Source organism: Punica granatum, chromosome 6 (genome assembly GCF_007655135.1).
Source record: "Punica granatum isolate Tunisia-2019 chromosome 6, ASM765513v2, whole genome shotgun sequence".
Classification (NCBI taxonomy): Eukaryota; Viridiplantae; Streptophyta; class Magnoliopsida; order Myrtales; family Lythraceae; genus Punica; species Punica granatum.
The window spans coordinates 24,852,563-24,873,900 of record NC_045132.1 but is presented as its reverse complement, the minus strand read 5'-3'; the positions used below and the strand labels follow the sequence as shown (position 1 = coordinate 24,873,900).

Sequence of the window (21,338 nt, the reverse complement as noted above, 5' to 3'; positions counted from 1 at the left end):
GTTGATTGATATGGTTGGTTGGATACTTTGCAGGTGGGTGGGGCACGAGCCAATGACAAAAATCAATGATTGTGGTGTGATGTAATCAATCATAGTTTTGATATTCCAAACGGCAATGCGTTGCACTGACGTTGAGATCTTATTTCCTTTGTCTTCAGCTTCTACGGAAATACAAGTATTCTACGTACAGAAAGATTATAATCTCAATCGGTACGTATACTAGTAAGTCGGTATGCTCGTGTTTTATTTTTAGTATAGTATATTATATGTTACGCGAGGAGTACTCTGAAACTGTCACTGCTCCGAACTAATGGTTTTACCTCGACCTCACGGTCTCGCCTTTCATCGCAAGCGAGAGGTCGCTGAGGCTCCCTCCGCTCTCCACGGTCACGCCGGGCATGGCCACGGCCCGGCTCCCCACAAACCCGCCCTCCTCGATCACGACTTTCCCAAACTTCACTTGCCCTCCTTCCCCATCGTATACGTGCCCGAACAGCAAGGCTTCCTTCCCCACACATCCGTCTCCCTCGATCACGACCATCTCGGGGTTGAGCGTGGCTCCCATGGAGTCCACGTAGGCCCCATGCTCGAGCTCGACGTAGGACCCCATGAGCTTCATCCAGAGGAGGTACCAGTGGGACCCGCAGGTCACATCCACAAAGTAGTCCCCGACGATGGTCCTGAAAGCCTGCCATATCGTGTCCATGAAGACCCCTCGGCTCCAGATGAACATGTTCTCGCCTTCCTCCTTCTTACCGACGAGAACCCATTTGGCAATGACGCATGACAGTGCCGCCAGGATCCCTGAAGAGACCCAGAACAGGGGGAGGAGCCAATGCACATTCGTACTCGCGGTGCTCTTGTACCGGAGAACCGAGTTCAGTGGAGCATAGATGATCAGTCCTAAGAGGAAGTATGGGAAAATCGTCTGCAGCAGTGGTTGGACGAGCAGGGCCCATGTGGTCTGGTACCAGGTTCTGGCTAGGGTCACTCTCTCATTGTCGGCCTTCCTCTCGAGGGCAGCTGCCATTGGACAACCCGAGAGGTCAACTTTAACGTCAGATTGCTCCAGGAAAACCCTCCAGGACTGAGGAAGAGGGTCTCCATTCCGAAGATGCTGGCATATCTCGTAAATCAGCGAACGACCGTGATCGATCGAGGCGCTCTGAGAGCTTGACATGGCCCGGATCACATCCACCTCATGGCACCGGAGAAATGGATTAAATTCCAGACTTTCTGAGTCTTCTTTGCTGAGATTTTGATCGATACCAATCTCCCCGATGTCTATTTTTGGAAATTGTTCCTCATCCCATGGCTTGGTGCAGTCGAGGGCAATATCCCGAGCAGATTCGTCGTCTGGGATTGGACGGAGTTGGAGTTGGAATATGTAGCGGACACCCCCCGGTGATTCCACGCGGGTCTTAAAATCTTTGTCGAGGAAGAGTAATGGTCGAGTGTCATCCTCGTCCCTGGGGATGGCTCCTGTTTCGGGTGGGAGGATTCCCAAGGGCTCAACCTTCCCCGAATCTTCGCCGATTGTTTCATCATAAGGCCTCAGCTTGAACTTTCCATACATCTCCTTTCCATCCTTAAACCGAAACAGCCTACATATGTTGGAGTAGTAATGCATCTCGGCATATGAGTTGGCCCTTCGCAGAGAGTTCCACACTGCGTCACGGATGTGTGGAACCCGCTTGACATGCTCTTCCCTGGCTGGGAGCCCACACACAAGCCACGTTGCGAAATCTGAGATTGTGCGAGCATAAAAGGCCTTGCCCGTCTTGAGGGTCAGGTCGAGAAGTGGAGATCCGCTGCCTTCTGAAAGTATTCTTACTGATGCTCCCCGAGCATCAATCCTTGCATCATCGTCGGCACTCAAACTGTTGCTATGCCTAATTATCAATGGGTATTTCCTTCCCGGACCAAACATACTGTGATCAGGCAAGCCTTTGATATCATCGTAGAGCTTCAAGTATCCTTTCCCGCTGACACCGATCCGATGGAAGTATCTCGTCCTGACCTTGAGAGTCGTGGCAGCAAGATTTGCTGCCAAATTCCCAACGATTTTCTTATACTTCGCATCCATCTCTTCTATCCTTTCATCCAAAGCGTGCATCGTGTTCTTGATCATTGTAGGATTCTGAGACCCAATGTAAACTCCTCCTCTCTGGAGGACTGAGTTCATTGGAGCGATTGACAGCGCCCCGAGAATGACATCCTTTTCAACTGTGGAACCAGGAAGGACAAGGCTTTGGCTCCCGATGACAGAATTATCCTCCACGGAAATCTTATTCCGGACATATCCAGCAGCAGAGTAGAATCCTGGGATCAACCTGCTGAAGTCACCCAGGTGCACTCCAGCACCAAGCGAAATCATCCACGGTTCAGCGACCGGGTTAATGGCTCTAATCGAACAGTGCTCGCCCACTTTTGCCCCTAGAAGCCTTAAGTAGATGCAAAAGGCCTCGGTTCCGGATAGAAGTTTGGCAAACCTGAGATGGCAGGCTATGGAGATTCGGTGGGAAAGCCAAATTTTGAGGTGTGACTGGGTCTGATTTTCTTGGTCACCAAGTAAACGGGTCAGGATGGATGTAAACAGGCAGAGGATCAAGCCGTGGGCAAAGTAGGAAATGGCCAGAGCGATGGCAAAGAAGGCCGGGTCTGCAGGTAGACTAGTGAATATTGTTGCATAGGATACGAGGGTGAATGGTATCCAGTGTAATGATCCCGAGATGCAGATAAAAGTAAGATGTTGAAGGGAAGGCAACTGTTGAAAGACCCAAATGTATAGGAAATAAACAATAGCAGCAGAGAGGGAGCTGAGGAACCCGATGCTGTAGATGCCAATGAAGTGGTAAACAGCCTCGTCTTGGGGATTTGCTGGTATGACACCCTGAACCAAGACGGAAGATCATCAGTATCATTTCTACGTTTGAGGATTACGCTTGATTGCTACTTCCAAAAGAAAAACAGACTCACCTTTTGAGGATTAGTCATTCGGGTTGACCTAGGAACAGGCTTCCCAATTTCGACTTTTTGGAGGGCTGGTACATTGGAATCGTCGCCTAAAATGCTTCCTTTCTGAATCACAGCATACGGGCCAATAGTAGAATTCCTGCCTATTCTTATTGGTTGGAATTGCAGGATACCATTGTTAACCTGGTGACCCTGAATCAGAGCTCCTTCAGCAATCACAGCTCCATTTCCAATTGACACGAGCGAAGGGTCCGTTATATCCACTGTATCAAGCAAAACAGATGATCCTATTCTTGCTCCAAGCATCTCAAACCAGTACTTGAGGAACACTGTTCCTCTGAGATGCACTGCAAGGACTCTCGAAGAAGCCTCCTGGGCTTTGTAGAGCGCCCACCACTTGACAAAACCACAGGACCAGATTGATACCTCCGGAGTCAATGCATAGTTTGGTTTCAAGAAAGAGTTTCCAAGGAATGCAATTGAAAAGCTCGTCAAAACCATGCATGTGATCCATGAAAAAGGAGCTAGTATCAGTGATAGGGTGTAAGAAACCCAGGGAAACCCGTCTGTCAATCCTTGGAGGCTCAAGACCAAACTTGAAAAGCCCGAAACTGACAAGTAAGCGGGGAGGATGAGCATCATGGAAACATAAAGAAGAGCGATAAGTTGGAAGCACCAGATACCCAACTGATGGAACCTTGAAGCATCAGTCGCAAATTGGGAAGAGAGAATCTCAGGCTCGGGAAGGTTTGCTGCAGCAGTTTTTTGTTGGGGCTGAGACCTCATTAGGAGGCCTACGGAGAAGTTTGCCAAATCGGCAATACATGTGGCGGTGAAGATGTCTACTGCTCCAACAGGAACCCCGAGGAAGTCCGAGAGTTTCTGGGCAGCTCTCACCACTCCGATTGAGTCGATTCCATAAGAAGTGAGGCTTTCAGTAGGAGAGATGTTCTTGATGGGAATTCCTGTTTGATCACTCACGAGCCCTTTGAGAAACTCCACGATCTCATTGTTGCCTAATGTATGACTTGGTGGTGATAAAAGACTTGTGCTCAGCTCCGGTCGAGGAGTTCTCCCTGCCTGGCAAGTTCCGGTGGTGAAGGACCGAGTCAAAGATCGCTTCGAGACAATTGGATCTGGGACCACGTTGAGCGTCCCGTCAACGAACTGCTTGAGGCATTCGAACCTCTTGATCTTCCCTGAAGTCGTTTTACTGATAGTTCGAGGTCTGATCAGCTTTACTGAAGCAACAGCCACCCCGTGTTCCTCCGCCACACGGGCCTCGATCTGTTTAACAACATCTTTATCCACAGGTTTTCCATCTCTAACCTCGGCAATGACAACAAGTCCTACCTGGTCTGACATATCAGGAACAGAGATTCCTTTTGTGGAGAGAACATCCTCAGGAACTCCGACGACAGCGCAGCACCCGGGACGCAAGAGCTCTGATGTGCTCTCAACAGTCTTTTCTACATCTGCGGAGTATATGTTTCTTCCGGCTATGATTATTAGATCCTTGATTCTTCCAGTGATGAACAACTTCCCATCGATTATTCGACCCAAGTCTCCCGTTCTCGTATACTTTCTTCCCATGTAGTTTGGAAGTTCATTCCTGAAAGTTTTGTGGCTAAGCTCATCTCTGCCCCAATACCCGATTCCGGCACTAGGACTAGAAATCCAAATCTCTCCTTCAGTCCCTTCTTCTTTCTCTACACCTTTATCGGGATCGACTATTCTGAGATCTACATCTTCGTCGTTTGAAACTACATACCCACAACAAATTCTCCCCTGCCAGTCTACCAGGATCGGCTTCCCTTTGCCAAACGCGCAACTCACAAAGACGCAATTTTCAGCAAGGCCATAACCTGGAGCCATAACTTCCTCAGAAAGGCCAAAAGGTCGGGTAAGCTTGACAAACTTCTTTAGTGTCTTCTGCCTAACAGGTTCTGCAGCAACCATGAAGAAAACCAAGGATGAGAGATCATAGTAATGGGTCTTGGCCTTGTCTGACTCAAGCCTCCGAATTACGAGCTCCAATGCGAAGTTGGGGCCTGCACTGTGAGTGGCCCTGTACTTGCTCAGCGTCTGAAGCCACATGAGTGGGTTCTTGATGAACGTCATTGGTGAGAATAGGATGGCTGAACCGCCACTGACGAGAGCCGTGAAGAGACCTCCAATCAGCCCCATGTCATGGTACTGAGGAAGCCAGCTCACGAGCACCGTGTTTGAAGTGCTGAGGTACCTCCTCCGCATCATTTTCACATTATGAATGAGTCCTCCCTGAGATATCATTACACCTTTAGCATCGCCTGTTGAGCCTGAAGTGAACTGCAGGAAACATAGATCATCGGGCAGAGACTCGGAGAGATCGGAGGTTTCATGGGAAGGCGCGATCTTCAAGTTCTTAACCCAAGAGTCTGTATGCAACCACGGGAGATCGGGCCAGCGAGCAGGGTTCTTAACATTTTTCCCCGGGAAGGTTATCAAGCTCTTCACTGCACCTGCCCGAACCGCCACGTGGTAGCCCACAGTGGACAGGATTGCGACCGCATTAGACACTTTCGCAACATTCTCGATCTTCATCAAAGCCTGTCCACCCCTCTGCAGAGGATCAGGAGGAAGGACCGGGACTGGAATGACTCTGGCCCTTAAGCACCCAAAGAAGGCATCAACAAAGTCCAAGCCCGGGGGGTGGACAAGCAAAACCCGGTCGCCTCTCTTGATGGAAGGTTTTTGGCTCGTCAGCAGTTTATGGGCAATGAAAGCAGCATTTGCTTCTAGTTCTCCATAGGTCCTTTGAGCCACCGCTGCCCCTTCGTCGTTGATCCACGTATAGAGCATCTTGTTCTTTGAGACCTCATGAGTTCCCCAGTGCTTGAGATATTCATTGAGCGTAGAGAGATCGGGGAACTCGATTCCAGGCGATTCACTCAGGATCTTTGGATGTTTCTTGTCTTGATCCAGTCTCAAATGGAACAAACTCTGAAGAAGATGAAAATACACTAAACAGACTGCCTTGGAACTACACGGATCATATGCAAATTAACCGAGAATAGAATGAACACGGAATGTGATAAGGAAAAACAAAGTCAATTGAAGGTGGACCGAGCAAATATCTCGTATGCATATACGAAAATGCTTAGTTACCTTCACATAGGGAAATGGAGGTGCAGGATTGGTAGTTGCAAAGTGTTTGCAGATCAGAGCCATTGCGTAAGATGAATTCCTCTCAGTAAGTTCAAATGCCATCAGGCCTCCTACATAATATGTGTTTCTGAGGCCTTGAAGCTCATATTCCAGTCTTTCATAAAATCCATTCTTCATCTCTGCAAGGGAATTCGATAAATTCATCTTTCAGATTCTGATGCGGAACGGTGTTAGGTGTATGAATAGGAATATCGAGGATACCTTCAGGTCCAACATGAGGAAAGTACTTAAATCGCCTCTGCAGAATCTCCTTTCTGACTACTCCTCCCATGGAATTAACCGCTTTGATGGCGAGTTCTTTGACAGCGGGTCCTGCGACATTCGCCGAGTTTCCATAAGACCAGAATAGGAAAATATCAGTGTCGGCATGGAATCTCTGCATAGCAACCGGATTCCCAATTGTTGTGGGGTCTTCCATGTATTCTCCAAAGTAGTAAAAACCCACGGGAATGTGTTCGAACCCCTTGATCTTCAGGACAGTGGTGTAGTAATCAATCGTACGCACTTTGCTGAAAAGCTCCTTTTCTAGCTCACTCATATCCAATACCTTACTCTCAGGTTCTGCTGTTAAAATTTTTCTATCAGGCGGATTCAACAAAAAACAAGATATTGAGACGACACAGAAGAACAAACATCGACAAACCTTTGGAAGTTGAGGTTGGCGATCGGTAAGCTTTTGCATTCTTGAAGGGAAACGAGCCCGATATGATGATCTTATCATACTCTATGTGTTCTGCTTCAGCTCCTCCACTACTACTCTTTACTTCGATGTGAACAACCGAGGAATCCCGTCTGACTGATAGTACTTCAGTGTTGGCAAGAAGTTTTATTGGAATTGAATTACCGATCCTCTCCCAGAGGCTTGTGTATCCTCCTTTGAAGCGCCGAATTTTTCCCGCGATGGAAGTCCTAGTAAACTCATGGATGTATGCATAGGGCATGTCCGGCACAAACCCGTATCCGGAGGCGGTGTAACCATATTGCACTGATTTGGGGATCGATCTGAACCCACGGGCCTCAAGATATGCAGGGGTCAAGTCTGAAGCAAATTCGCTCACAGCATGCACACCGATACGATTTGAATCCTTGGCTTTATCCTACACATTGCATGATAGTATCATAAATTCTTAATGATCGATCTTCCTGAAAGTTTAAACCGGTAGGAAGGTTTACCAACAATGCCACAGAAGAAAAATAGACAGCACAAAAACAGAATTGGAACTTCCAGGTCTTGGACCCGGAACCTGTACTCTAGTACCATGTTATTGTCGATAGCTGGTCTTCCTGAAGGCTTAAGTATGCCGAAATCACACCAATGATGTGTATCAAGTACAGTTTAACAAAATCAAATGGCCATGACCGTAGACTTAACAAACTGTTTTCTCATTCAATTTGATGAAAATTTACCTGCAGTTCTAATGTCAGTGAAACCACGGACACATAATCATTTGCAACTTCATTGTCCCTGTAAGCTCCTGTGGAGCTATCAATTAGAGCGAGCTTGTGAGAGTCCATTTCTTCTAGTTCGGCTCCAATTTCATTTGCTAAGTGGAAAATCACCGGCGCACTGTTAGCAGCCAGAACTTGTCCTCCCAGATCATAGATCCTTCCTGTGAGAGGAAATATCAAATAATTTAAATCAGAATTGAAGAACTGGGGAAAAAAGCCCTTATTAATAGGACTAAAGTTTTTTTTTCTTCTGTACCTTCGATCTCGACCGACTCACACATGCCTCCAGCAGAATGGTGCTTCTCAAAGACAGTGATATTCGTGTACCCGAGCTTGGTTAATGCATAGGCAGCTGATATCCCACTGGGACCAGCCCCAACGATCCCAATCCTCGTGCCCAATGGCAAGCATGGGTGCAGCTTAGAGAACTGATCTTCTATTGGACTTCTTGGATCCATCCTTTTCAGAATCTTTAGATCCCAACCGTTAGTGACTGCAGATAGCCAAGTTTGCAAAAGGAGGTTTATATAAGAGGAAATGGTTTCTGTAACTGATTCAGGATCTAAATTCCAACGACAAACGTCCAAAAAATCAATAAAACCAGGAAGACTACACAAATTCTTATGTGTCCTTTTCTCCAGATCAGAAGTAATGCTTGAGGGGAAGGAATTCATGTGGGACAAAACAGTTAGCGTTCAAAACAATGTTCCTGATCACTCATAATAGATGCTGACATGAGAGAAAGTTAGCCCAATTTTCACAGCTGAGAAAATCGAATCTGCAGAGTCATGCACCATTAAGATGTCCGACTCTTTTTTTTTTTAATATATATAGTCAATAGCGATTCATTTATGAGTGAAAGAACAAAGTACACGGGGGTGTACAAAGCCCTTCAAACAATCATATATGAGCAGAAAAAGAGAAAGTAACAAAGAACTAAAAATGAAAAAGGCAAGATTAAGAACACAAATCACTTATGAGTTGTCCGACTCGTAAGTGAAAATAAAAAGAAACTAAACTATAGATCTGCTCGGGGAAGTATCACTGTCTTTATCCAATCAAAGATAACAGCAAAAATACATGTCTATGAGCATAGAGGGAAAAAATTCCTTTTAAATATTCGACCATTATCAAAAGGGGCTATAGCGCAGTTGCGCACTCCCTTACTTGTTAACCTAGAGGTTACAAGTTTGATACTTATGTTGGACTACCCATGCTCTTTTATTAGCTAACTTCAGCATCCTCCAGATGAATTCTATTTAACGAGTTCCTGATGCTGGTGAAATTGAAGAGATGGGACAAGGTGAAGGGAGAGCTCAAAGGACCAAACAAGTTCTCGTATTCGCTCACGAAGGAAAAGACAGCTCAAGAACGTAGAGGAAGACAAGACGAGAAACAAAATTCCCTATTGATCTTAATCCCAACCAATTCTATCAGGTACTGATGCCTTGTTTGGTTTGTGAGTATAATTTTAAAATCACAACTTTAGCCTAATTCTGTCAACAACAAAACAAAATAACTCATAAAAAGTCAAAGAGTAGGCATCATTTATACCACTTTTTTTCACAACAAAACAACATAATTTATACAAAGTTAAATGGTGAACCTCATTCATACCACTCTTTTTTAAAATCAAAATCTGATTTTAAAATTCTACTATGAAACCAAATGCATCTTAAATTTCTATTATCCCCTTCTACAACACTCAATAAATAGATAACCTGTTTATTCGGTGCATCCGGAGGAGAGTGACTAGACATTCCTTCGAGAGTTTGAATTTAGAAATTCACATCTCTCTCAGGTAAACACGAGAAGGTAATTAGCAGTTATTTTCGCTTGGGTGAAAAAGAATAATAAGTAACCGTGACGAGGCATCAGCGATGCTGTGAATAGATTTGCCAAGAGCTTTACGAACTGCTGACAATTGACATTACAAGAGTATGCTAAACAGCTGAGGAGAATTGAATATTCGAACCTTTGAGATGGGAGATGAAGCAAAGGCCTCCTTCAAGGCAACGTGCCGAGTATCTTCAAACCAAACTCCTCATTTTTCGATTACCGGCATCACAATGCTGTCCGGCCCTGATTACAGGATCACTGCTGGTTATTCGACTTGAAAGAAGCTTAAAGATTTTCATGTCCGGAGCCTTTAAACCATAAGAAAACTAACCCAGAGAACTGAAATGGGCAAACGGATGTCGAAGTTGATGCCAAGTGGCGCGATAAAGAAAGGAAGAAGCGAAGCTGCTGAACTCATCCATCCTTCCCTCCCCTGGATTTAAACAGATGAGATGCTTCCAAAGTCCAAGCAGTAAACGACAAACACCAGATTGTGGACTTCGTAATCAACTTTTCACTTCGGTTCCTCCGAGAATCTCCCGTCAGGACTTTTAAGATATTCCACCATTTAGCCATACTTAAAAACACACGCCTCGTATCATCTTATGTCTGTCTTGTGGCCAAGGGGATGTCAACGTCATAGAAAACCCCCACATCTCTCCCTCGCTAGCTATCCGGTCACTCGTAATTGATGCTTTATGAAATTTTAAATGTCTTTCGACGAATGGATAGATGACGGGATTGTAAACGGACAAGACAGATGCGAATAAAATGAGAGAATATGAGGAAAAGAGAAGGATCGGTCTATTTAGGCCAGAGGAATATCTTCTAGGTCCGAAGCGACAAATGGGGGCGGAGTCAGAGTGGGATCTTCCAGCTGGCTGAAACGAGGCCGACCCATCAACGCTGTGTTGTGAACAATGCAGAAAGTTTGAATCTTGGGGGGGAATTTTTGCAAGGGCAGAGAAGGGAGGTCGTTTTTTCGGGTAAACTTTTAATGGCTAATCATGAACTATGACGTCACAACGAAAAGATCTATTAGATTAAGAGAATGTGATTTCATTAGGTTTTTCGACAAATTGGTTTTGTTTAATTAAATGATGACGACGACGATGATCATGGGGATGCTCTTAGAAACGTAAGACTGCCTACTGTCGATCAGGAGATTTTCTTTTGGTTATTAATTTGGGCAGTCAATTACAACAAATGACATCAGACAGACAAAAAAATTAAAATACACATCACATTTAAGCGCATAACACAGACTACACAGTCCACCCTTGATTTTGAAATTCAGCACACTGACGTCTGTTGTTTCCGTGCGGTATCGGACACAATCCGTAGGGATGCACATCGCAATGGAAGTGCGGACTCTCGAAGCATCCTCACTTTCTTGCACGACTAATAAATTTGCTCCTACTACTCATTGAGTTGCCATAGCAAAAGCCCGCATTTAAATCGGGCCAATCTGTCCTTAATACATTTTTTCCTTTGAATCAGCTCAAATTAAGTCGGGGCTGTTAATGGCATTTTAGCGATGCCACTTGACCACGGTGTGGAGCTGTGGGAAGGACCTGTACCACTCACCTTGAGCTCACGATCTCGCCTTTCATTGCGAGCGAGAGATCCCCGAGACTTCCCCCACTCTCAACAGTCACGCCAGGCATGGCCATGGCTCGGCTCCCCACAAATCCACCCTCTCCAACCACGATCTTCCCAAACTTCACCATCCCTCCTTCTCCATCGTACACGTGCCCGAACAGTAAAGCTTCTCTTCCCACGGATGTACCTCCTCTGATCTCAACCATCTCAGGGTTAAGCACGGCACCCATGGAATCCGCATAGGCCCCGCGCTTGAGCTCGACATGCGATCCCATGAGCTTCATCAACAGAAGGAACCAGTGGGATCCACAGGTCATGTCCATGAAGTATTCCCCGATGATGGTCCGGAAAGCCTGCCATATCGTGTCCATGAAGATCCCCCCGCTCCAAATGAATGCACTCTCGCCTTCCTTCTTCCTCCCAACGAGGACCCATTTTGCCACAATGCAGGATAGTGCTGCTAGGATCCCCGAGGAGACCCAGAAGAAGGGGAACAGCCAGTAAACATCGATTTTTCTCATGTTCTTGTAGTGCAAAACTGAGCTCAGAGGAGCGTAGACTATCAACCCGATGAGGAAATATGGCAAGATTGTCTGCAGCATTGGTTGGACGAATAGGAGCCATGATGTTTGAGCCCAGGACCTTGCCAGGGTCACCTTCGCGACATCCTTTCTCTCAAATGAAGCTGCCATAGGACAGCCCGAGAGGTCGACTTTAACATCCGATTGCTCTAGGAACACCCTCCAGGCCTCCGGAAGAGGTTTCTTGTTCCGAAGATGCTGGCAAATCTCATAAATTAACGAACGGCCATGGTCGAGAGAAGCGCTCTGGGAACTTGAGGTGGCCTGAATCACATCTACTTCGCTGCACCGGAGAAAGGGATTAAATTCAAGCTTATCTGATTCTTCCTTGGCAATACTCTGATCGATGGTAATCTCCCCGATGCTTATATATGGAAACTGCTCCTCATCCCACGGTCTGGTGCAGTCGAGGGCAATATCTTGAGCTGCTTTTTCCTTTGGAATCGGGCGGGCCTGAAGCTGAAATATGTAGCGGATGCCAGCAGGAGACTTCACACGTTTTTGAAAGTCTTCATCGAGGAAAAGCAATGGACGAGGATCATCCTCGTCTCTTGGGATTGACCCTGTTTCTGGCGGAAGAATTGCAGATGCCTCAACTTTACCTGAATCTTCACCTATATTCTCATCGTGTGGTCTAAGCTTGTACTTAACATACATTTCCTTTCCATCTTTGAATCGGAAGAGTCTGCAAAGATTCGAGTAATAATGTAGCTCAGTGTATGAGTCGGCCCTTCTAAGGGAGGTCCAATTTGCATCACCGATATGGGGGGCTTGATTCACCCACTCTTCTCGGGCAGTGCGCGAACAAACTAGCCATGTGGCAAAATCTGAGATGGTGCGGGCATGGAAGGCCTTGCCTGTCTTTAAGGTAAGGTCGAGAAGCGGGGAATCACTATCTTCTGAGAGAATTCTGACCGCGGCTCCCCGAGCATCGATCCTTGCATCATCATCCGAACTCAAGCAATTGCTGTGCCGAATGATCACAGGGTACCTCTTTTTCGGGCTAAAGATAGCATGGTCTGGCAAGCCTTCCATGCTGTCGTAGAGCTTCAAGTATCCTTTCCCACAAGCACCAATGCGATGGAAGTACCTCGATTTAACCTTGAGAGTTGTGGAAGCAAGACTTGCAGCCAAATTCCCGATTATCTTCTTATACTTAGCGTCCATCTCTTCAATCCTCAAGTCCAAAGCGTACATTGTGTTTTTGATCATGATCGGATTTTGGGACCCGATATAGACTCCGCCTTGTTGGAGAGTGGAACCCATAGGAGCCACGGACAATGCACCGAGAATTACATCCTTTTCAACCACAGAACCGGGAAGGAGCAGGCTCTGGCTTCCCACCATTGAATTGTCTTCCACAGAAATTTTGTCCCGCACGTATTGGCCATCAGAGGAATAGAATCCTGGAATCAACTTGCTGAAATCGCCCAGGTGGACCCCAGCACCAAGAGAGATAACCTGAGGATCCGCGACAGCGTTAATGGCTCTGATAGAACAGTGCTTGCCCACTCTGGCACCAAATAGGCGTAAGTAGACGCAGAAGGCTTCGGTTCCAGAGAGGAGTTTAGCAAATCTGAGGTGGCAGGCCACGGTGATTCTATGGGAAAGCCACTGTCTGAGACGGGACCGACTTTGATTTTCTTTACGTCCAAGTAAACGGGCCAAGATGCATGTGAATTGGCTGAGGATCAAGCCGTGAGCAAAGTAACTGATGGACAAGGATATGGCAAAATATAATAGGTCTGGAGGGGGCCTAAGAAACATGATGGTGTAAGCGATGAGGGTGTAAGGGACCCAGTGAAATGCTCCCGAGATGCAAATGAATATCAAGTGCTGAAGAGAAGGTGGCTGTTGAAAGACCGAAATGTAGAGAAAATAAATGGTAGCAGCAGACACGGAGCTGAGGAGCCCGATCACATAGATGCCTATGAAATGATAAATGGCCTCGCTTCGAGTTTCAGCAGAAAGATATAGTGATGTACTATCCTGAAATAAGGACCACGCAGTGCATGTCAGAGACCTTACTGGTAATAGAAGGAAGAAATAATGCTAGCTTGAATCTGTTACACTTCCATAATAGATTTTTGAAATTATGCTATGCATTTCCCACCAAAAACTGTTTTTTGGGGATAAGTAAAATTTGGACCACTTCTCGATTTGTGTATGTCATCCATATGAACAAATCATCCATATAATCAGGCCAAATTCATTGATGGAGAACAAAAAATTCAACATATATATGAACACGCAGGACGCTATGTTCTTCTCAATTATTGCCAGTATTTTGACAACTTTTTAAGAGATTGTCTGGTGCATTACTTTTTTATTTTGAGAAAAACTGATGCTTGGGAAAAGATAAATTTTTTGCAATTAAATAAGTCCTAGATTTAGATTTTTCAGTATATCAAGTAAATTTATATAGAAAGAGAGCAAAAGAATCTGAATTTGACAACCGCACTCAAGGAAAGCAAAAATGTAATTTTTTTCTTTTTTTATGCTAACGCATGGGAAATAATTTTCCAATATATCACTAACCTTTTGACGAGTACTATTTCTAGTACATCGAAGCTCGGGTTTCCCACCTTCGACTTTTTGCAGGGCTGGTACTTCAGTTTCTTCCCCTATATTACTTCCTTTCAGGAGGACTGCATAAGGGCCAACTGTAGAATTCCTTCCGATTCTAATTGGGAGGAAGCTCAGGACACCATTCCTAACCTGGTGACCCTGAAGCAAGGCGCCCTCGGCGATCACAGCTCCTTCCTTGATCGAGATGAGCGCAGGATCTGTTATATCTACTGTATCAAGCAAGACAGATGACCCGATCCTAGCCCCGAGCATCTTGAACCAGTAGTTGAGGAACACTGTTCCTCTGAGGTGCACCGCAAGAACCTTCGAAGCAACCTCCTGGGCCTTGTAGAGGGCCCACCACTTGACAAAATCGATGGACCAGATTGGCACTTCAGGAATCAGAACATAATTCGGTTGAAGGAAACAATTCCCAAAGTAGGCGATGGAAAAGCTAGTCAAGATTATGCAGGTGATCCAAGCCAAAGGGGCCAATAATATGGAAATTATGCAAGGAACCCAGGGAAACTGGGGTAAAAATGCCGGGATTGTCGACACCAAATTTGTGAAAAGTGAGACAGACAAGCAAGCTGGAAGGACCAGGACCATAGTAATATAAAGAAGAGCAAGGAGTTGGAAGCACCATATACCCAGTCGGTGGAATCTCGAAGTTTCCATGGAAAACTCAGAGGATAGAATCTCAGGCTCGGGAAGTTCAGAAGGGGTTGTCATGGTTGGGGGATGAGACTTCACAAGAAGGTTCTCCAAGAAGTTTGCCAAGTCAGCAATGCACGTGGAAGTGAAAATATCTATTGGTGCAACAGGCACTCCCAAGAAGTTTGAAATCTTTTGAGAAGCTCTTACCACTCCGATTGAATCAATTCCATAAGATATGAGGCTTTCTGTTGCACAAACGCTTCTGAGGGGAATTCCTGTCTGATCGCTCACCACCCCTTTAAGAAACTCCACAATTTCTTTATTGCTGTGCTTGGGACTCAATGGTGATAGTGTTTTAGCCAGCTCAGATGTAGGTGCCTTCTCCTTCCCACAAGTTGCTGTAGTGGAAGATCGAACTGGCTCCAAAACAAGGTCGAGAGTACCTTCAATGAACTGTTTGAGGCAATCGAATCTCCTGATCTTCCCTGAAGTGGTTTTACTGATTGTTCTGGGTCTAATCAGCTGGACAGAAGCAACCTGGACTCCATGCTCTTCAGCAACACGGGTTTCGATTTGACTAATGATATACTGCTTGAGAGCCTTATTATCATCTCGGGCCTCTGCAATAACGACCAAGCCAACCTGGTCTGATGCATCGGGAATGGAAATTCCTTTCATCAAGAGGACATCCTCGGGAACTCCAATGACAGCACAGCAACCCGGGCGTAGGTGTTTCGAAGACGTCTCGACTGTCTGCTCTACATCAGCTGAGTATATGTTTCTTCCAGCCACTATGATGAGATCCTTAATTCTTCCTGAGATGAACAAGTTCCCGTCAATTGTTCGACCCAAATCTCCGGTGCGGATGTACTTTTTGGAAGGATGATTCTGAAGCTCATTCTTGAAGGTTTCATGGCTAAGCTCATCCTTGCCCCAATACCCGATTCCAGCGCTGGGACTAGAAATCCAAATCTCTCCTTCCTCCCCAGCTTCTTCAATCTCCACGCCACTCTCGGGATCAACTATCCTGATATCAACATCCTCATCATTATGATCCACATACCCACAACAAACTCTCCCTTGCCAATCTACAGAGATGGGCTTTCCTTCACCAAAAGCACAACTTACAAAGACACAATTTTCGGCAAGGCCATAACCTGGAGCCATCACCTCCTGAGAAAGGCCGAAAGGCCGAGTGAGCTCGATAAACCTCTTTATAGTTTTATGCCGCACTGGTTCTGCAGCAATCATGAAGAAGGTTAGAGAGGAAAGATCATAATTGTGGGACTTTGTCTTGGTGGACTCAAGCCTTCGGATTAATATTTCGAAGGCGAAGTTGGGTCCGGCACTGTGTGTAGCTCTGTATTTGCTCATAGTCTGCAGCCACAAAAGGGGGTTCTTGATGAATGTGATCGGTGAAAAAAGGACTGCTGAACCACCGCTGACCATGGCCGTGAAAAGTCCTCCAATCAGCCCCATGTCATGGTACTGCGGAAGCCAAATCACAGTCATAGTTTTGGAACTTGTCCGGTATCTCCTCTTCATCAATTTGATGTTATGAATGACTCCACCATGCGTTATCATAACACCTTTAGCATCACCAGTTGAGCCCGATGTGAACTGCAAGAAGCATACATCATTGGGCTGAGGTTCCGGGATACCTGAGATATCTTGAGGAGGCAAGGCATTGGAGTGTTTGATCCAAGTATCTGTATGCAACCAAGGAAGATCAGGCCAGCAGGTTGTGCTTTTCGCATTTTTCCGAGTGAAAGAAACCAAGTTCTTCAGTGAAGCTGCCCGAACAGCTGTATGATATCCTCTGGTCGACAAAATTGCGACTGTGTTACTCACTTTGACGATGTTCTCAATCTTCATGAGAGCCTGTCCACCTCTCTGGAATGGATCTGGGGGAAGAACAGGGACAGGTATAACGCTTGCCCTTAAGCACCCGAAGAAGGCATCGATAAAGTCCAGACCTGGGAGGTGGACCAATAAGACCCGATCACCGGCCTTGACCAAAGGCTTTCGGCTTGTCAGGATCTTATGAGCAATTGAAGCAGCCCTTGCGTCAAGTTCCCCGTAGGTTCTCTGACTTATGACTGCCCCTTCTTCATCGATCCACGAGTAGAGAACCTTACTCCGCGTGACTTCATGAGTACCCCAATGTTTCAGATACCCATCAAGAGTAGAAAGATTAGGGAACTCCACTTCCTGCAATTCGCCCAATATTTTGGGACGCCTGTCAGCTATGTCCCGTCTTAGGGGGAACAAATTCTGCAGAAGTAGATGAGAGGCATAAGTATATGGCGCTTATATGGTATATCCACTTGGGTTACAGAATCCTGGATTTAAGAAAATCATAACTTGCCTTCACATATGGAAATGGAGGTGACGGAGTATTACTAGCGAAGTGTTTACAGACCAAAGCCATTGCATAAGATGAATTTCTCTCAGTAAGCTCAAATGCCATCAGCCCTCCTACGTAATACGTGTTTCTCAGGCCTTGAAGTTCAGATTCGAGTCGCTCATAAAACCCGTTCTTCATATCTGCATCCCGATTCAAAAGATTTATTCACATGGTTCTGGCATCAGATAAAGGAATATGATGTACCAGGAAAATCATACATACCTTCAGAGTCAACATGCGGAAAGTACTTGAACTGCCTTTGCAGAATTACCCTCTCGACTTCCCCTCTCATGGATTTGACTGCTTTCATCACAAGTTCCTCGACGACAAGTCCTACGACATCATCCGAGTTTCCGTAAGACCAGAACAGGAAGATGTCGGTGTCTGCATGGAATCTCTGCATCGCAACAGGATTCCCGATCGTCGAAGGGTCATCCACGTATTCACCAAAGTAGTAGAACCCAACTGGAATGTGTTGGAACCCCTTGATCTTCAGGACCGTGGTGTAGTAATCGATTGTCCGTACTTTGCTGAAAAGCTCCTTTTCCAGGTCGCCCATATCTAATACTTCTTTGCCAGGTTCTGCAGGAAGGTATGTCCATTAGATATCCCCAAAAAAGGAGTGAGAATCAAACAATTGAGAACCGTCAAAATCATCAAACCTCTACAAGTCAATGCCGGAGATCTGTAAGTTTTCACATTCTTGAAGGGAAATGAACCCGAGATGATCATCTTATCGAATTCCATTCGCTCTACTTCTCCTCTGCTACTAACGGCATCAACATAAACACCTGAAGCAGTACGCTTAACTGATACTACCTCAGTGTTGTGTAGAACTTTTATTGGAAGGGAATCACTGATCTTCTCCCAGAGGCTCGTGTATCCACCTTTAAAGCGTCGAATCTTTCCAGCCATGGAAGTCCGAGTGAACTCGTGAATATAAGCATAAGGCATATCCTGAACAAATCCATACCCCGATGCGGTGTAACCATATTGCACGGATTTGGGGAAGGATTCAACCCCATGGGCCCCGAGATATGCTGGGGTCAGGTCAGAAGCAATGTCACTCACAGCATGGACACCAATACGATTTGAATCTTTTGCCTTTTCCTGTACACAAGGCTCAAAATTTAAGGCCGATATATAACATGAACCAGGAGTGAAGATTTTGTATTCAAGAAACTGTTGGATTGCAACTACTACTTCCTAGAGTGGAATACTTGCCTGGAGCTCTAAGGTCAACGAGATCAGAGAAATGTAATCATCTGCAACATTGATATCCTGATAGGTCCCAGTAAAGCTGTCAATAAGAGCGAGCTTGTGGGAGTCCATTTCTTCTAATTCAGCTCCAAATTCCCTCGCCAAATGAAAGATCACTGGTGCACTATTAGCAGCAAGAACTTGACCGCCCAAGTCGTATATCTTTCCTGTAAGATGAAACAGCAATTTAAATCAGATTATATTATAAATGAGTACAATATGAAAAGAATATGAAACAAGTATCTCTGCTGTACCTTCAATCTCAACCGATTCACACATGCCTCCTACGGAATGGTACTTCTCTAAGATGGTAACATCAGTGTATCCGAGCTTTGATAGTGCGTAGGCAGCTGATAGCCCACTCGGCCCCCCTCCAATAATTCCAATTCTTGTGTTCAATGGCAAGCATGGATGCAGCTTCTCAAACTGATCTTCAACGGATTTTCCGGGGTCCATCTTTCCTGAAGCTTTGGACCCTCCCACCTTAGACCCTGTATCGACCTGTAAGCAGAGCATTACGTTTGGATGCATGAAATCACTTTACTGAAACCTTAGCTAATATCAGAACACATTCAATCTACAACTTAGTATAACCAAAAGCCGAGAATGTAATTATTCCTGAAAAGTCATCCAGGTAAGACTTCGCAATTGTATTGAACTTAATTAATTTTATGAGTTACTTATTTAGGACGGAAAAATAGAGGAAAGAATGAGAAACGGGGACCTGAGACATCTCAGGGGAGCTTTCAAGCACCGACTTAGCGAACCGCTAACTACATGGAGAGCCACTCAATGAAATATCCATTGAGTCAAACCTCTTTTGAGATGTCCTATCGCCCTCTCTTTCCCTCAGTTGTCTCATCTAACCTTTCTTCATTTCTAACTCTAAACGAACATTCAACATTGCCCAAAAATCATGTTGCTGAGACCTGATAATGATAGAACATTCATGCAAGAGCAGCTGGATAAAACCCGAACCTTGAAGACGGAGGTAAAAAGAAATCTACTCAAAGATCTACACCACGAGCACGAGCTGTATGGACCTTCTATGCCTCAACCTGCAGTGCCATTCTTAACACGAGGACACCGGGCAAATAATGCACATTTCTCTAGCCACTTCAATGTAAAACACCGCAGCGCCCTTTGTGCAACTCTCCCTAGTCGTCTCCTTGACCAAGACAACAATATAATGCAGGCTTATATTCTAAGCATATCATCAACCCAAGAGTCACACAAGATCCGAAACGCCATATTTTAGGGAAAGAACAAAAGATTGATATAATATTTTGAGTCAAAATAAGGACTGAGAACATGGTCTGCCAAGTAAAGTTCAATTTTCATAGATCTGTAGCCAAACCAAATAAATATCAACTGTTGCCGTCTCAAAGAAACTGTCGAATGATTTAGCCATGTCCTACCCCTCTGCAGCAAGAAAAGTGCCGGACTGACTACATTAAGGAATAATAGAAGCTTGATTGCACTCGTACCTTAAACTGCAATAGGCTTCAAACTTCTCTGTTGCTTCTGCTAATGCAAAGGCTACTAATTAGCAGAACTGAACCGATCTAAAGCGAAGGATTAGGTCCAAACAAGAGAGGCTGCACCTTAATCTAAGCTCGGAAAGCAAACGAGAGGAGGTTCATTTTAGTTCAAGGAACTCTCCCACTTTGCCTTCTCATAGTCCAAGTTTCCGAGTACGAAGGGCGTAGATATATCTACAACCTTTGAGGTAAGTGGTATCTATACTGTATGCTCTCATTGCACTAAGTGAAGAAGCAGAGGATCAAGAAGCTCTATAATTGAAGAAGGTTTTAATGGTGGAACTGAAGAAAGCCATGGTAGGTGCCCTCGGGTTTCGACTCTGTACACATCCAATGACATAGGAAGAAAGGCCATTAAGAAGCATCATCTGCAGCAAGTGGCTTCCTTCCCTGAATTGGAAAACTATACTTTCTGGACATTTATTATTATTGGTCCGTGCAGGTTTTGCTGCATTTGAAACAATCACTTCCCCCCCAATCAAATCAATGACTATTATGCTAACCGAATGCGTGAGTCCCCGTACATGTAATTTTTTACAAGACCACTCTCAGACCCTACCATGTTATGTAGTGGACGTGCACCCTATTCAAGACTTATATTATACTTCATGTTCCGGAGACCCGCTTTGGACCTATTTCTTTGAGCTGAAAGAAACTCAAACTCAGCTCGTGCGATTTGTTTGTGTATTGCTAGGATTTCCCTCCAACTCATTAGAACTCATCTTCACGCAGTTTCAAAAAGGAAGAGACTTTGGCCAAAATGACACGGACGCATGAATCATTTCTGCCCGGGATGTTTGCCGTGAAGGTCAATTCATGGAGATTGCCAAGAAGGAGACTATAAAATGGCTATAGATCTTACTCGGTATACCCATTAGCCCAACCAAATGAGAAAATATTTAGTAAGTGTTACTCATTTACTGTGAATGAATAACAACCAATCGGAATATTTGAAAGTGAGAATCTATGGGATTATTGTGGGGCCAATTTTCCACCACTTTTAAGTATTGTTAGCCACATGGACGTATTTGTTTCAACCAAACAGGCCATAATACTGCATGGTTGGTGGCTATTTCCCTAGTAGATTACTTTGGATGTAAATTGTTTACACATTAAGACTACTCGAATAAGAACGTACAATATTAACGATGGATAGTTGCAGAAATCTTATGAGACGACCTTAAAGGAGATTTTAATTCCGCTGGCCATCGTCAGGTACCGTAATAGTGATATCTATTAATTTTTCGTTAG

General features: G+C 45.1%; 2 protein-coding genes across 4 annotated transcripts; both read right to left on the bottom strand.

Moving 5' to 3' along the window:
* Window positions 1-103: 103 nt before the first annotated feature.
* Window positions 104-9,857, bottom strand: LOC116212053. 2 transcript variants are annotated; one of them, XM_031546636.1, is made up of 9 exons: window positions 9,803-9,857; window positions 9,608-9,714; window positions 7,889-8,125; window positions 7,591-7,793; window positions 6,827-7,280; window positions 6,385-6,747; window positions 6,124-6,302; window positions 2,980-5,958; window positions 104-2,893 (listed from the first exon to the last, which is right to left on the bottom strand). In XM_031546636.1, exons 3-9 carry the CDS (start codon window positions 8,088-8,090, stop codon window positions 317-319), a joined length of 6,957 nt encoding a protein of 2,318 aa, XP_031402496.1. In that variant the 5' UTR covers window positions 8,091-8,125; window positions 9,608-9,714; window positions 9,803-9,857; the 3' UTR covers window positions 104-316. The 2 variants fall into 2 exon arrangements, with proteins under 2 accessions (XP_031402496.1, XP_031402497.1); XM_031546637.1 differs by having other exon boundaries at window positions 6,385-6,744.
* An 837-nt stretch (window positions 9,858-10,694) lies between these two features.
* On the bottom strand, window positions 10,695-20,397 carry LOC116212509. 2 transcript variants are annotated; one of them, XM_031547160.1, is made up of 9 exons: window positions 20,034-20,397; window positions 19,525-19,714; window positions 18,801-19,047; window positions 18,511-18,713; window positions 17,949-18,396; window positions 17,509-17,868; window positions 17,248-17,426; window positions 14,193-17,153; window positions 10,695-13,643 (listed from the first exon to the last, which is right to left on the bottom strand). In XM_031547160.1, the coding sequence occupies exons 3-9, from the start codon at window positions 19,000-19,002 to the stop codon at window positions 11,055-11,057; spliced, it is 6,942 nt and encodes a 2,313-aa protein (XP_031403020.1). In that variant the 5' UTR covers window positions 19,003-19,047; window positions 19,525-19,714; window positions 20,034-20,397; the 3' UTR covers window positions 10,695-11,054. The 2 variants fall into 2 exon arrangements, with proteins under 2 accessions (XP_031403020.1, XP_031403019.1); XM_031547159.1 differs by lacking the exon at window positions 19,525-19,714.
* Between the last annotated feature and the right edge of the window lie 941 nt (window positions 20,398-21,338).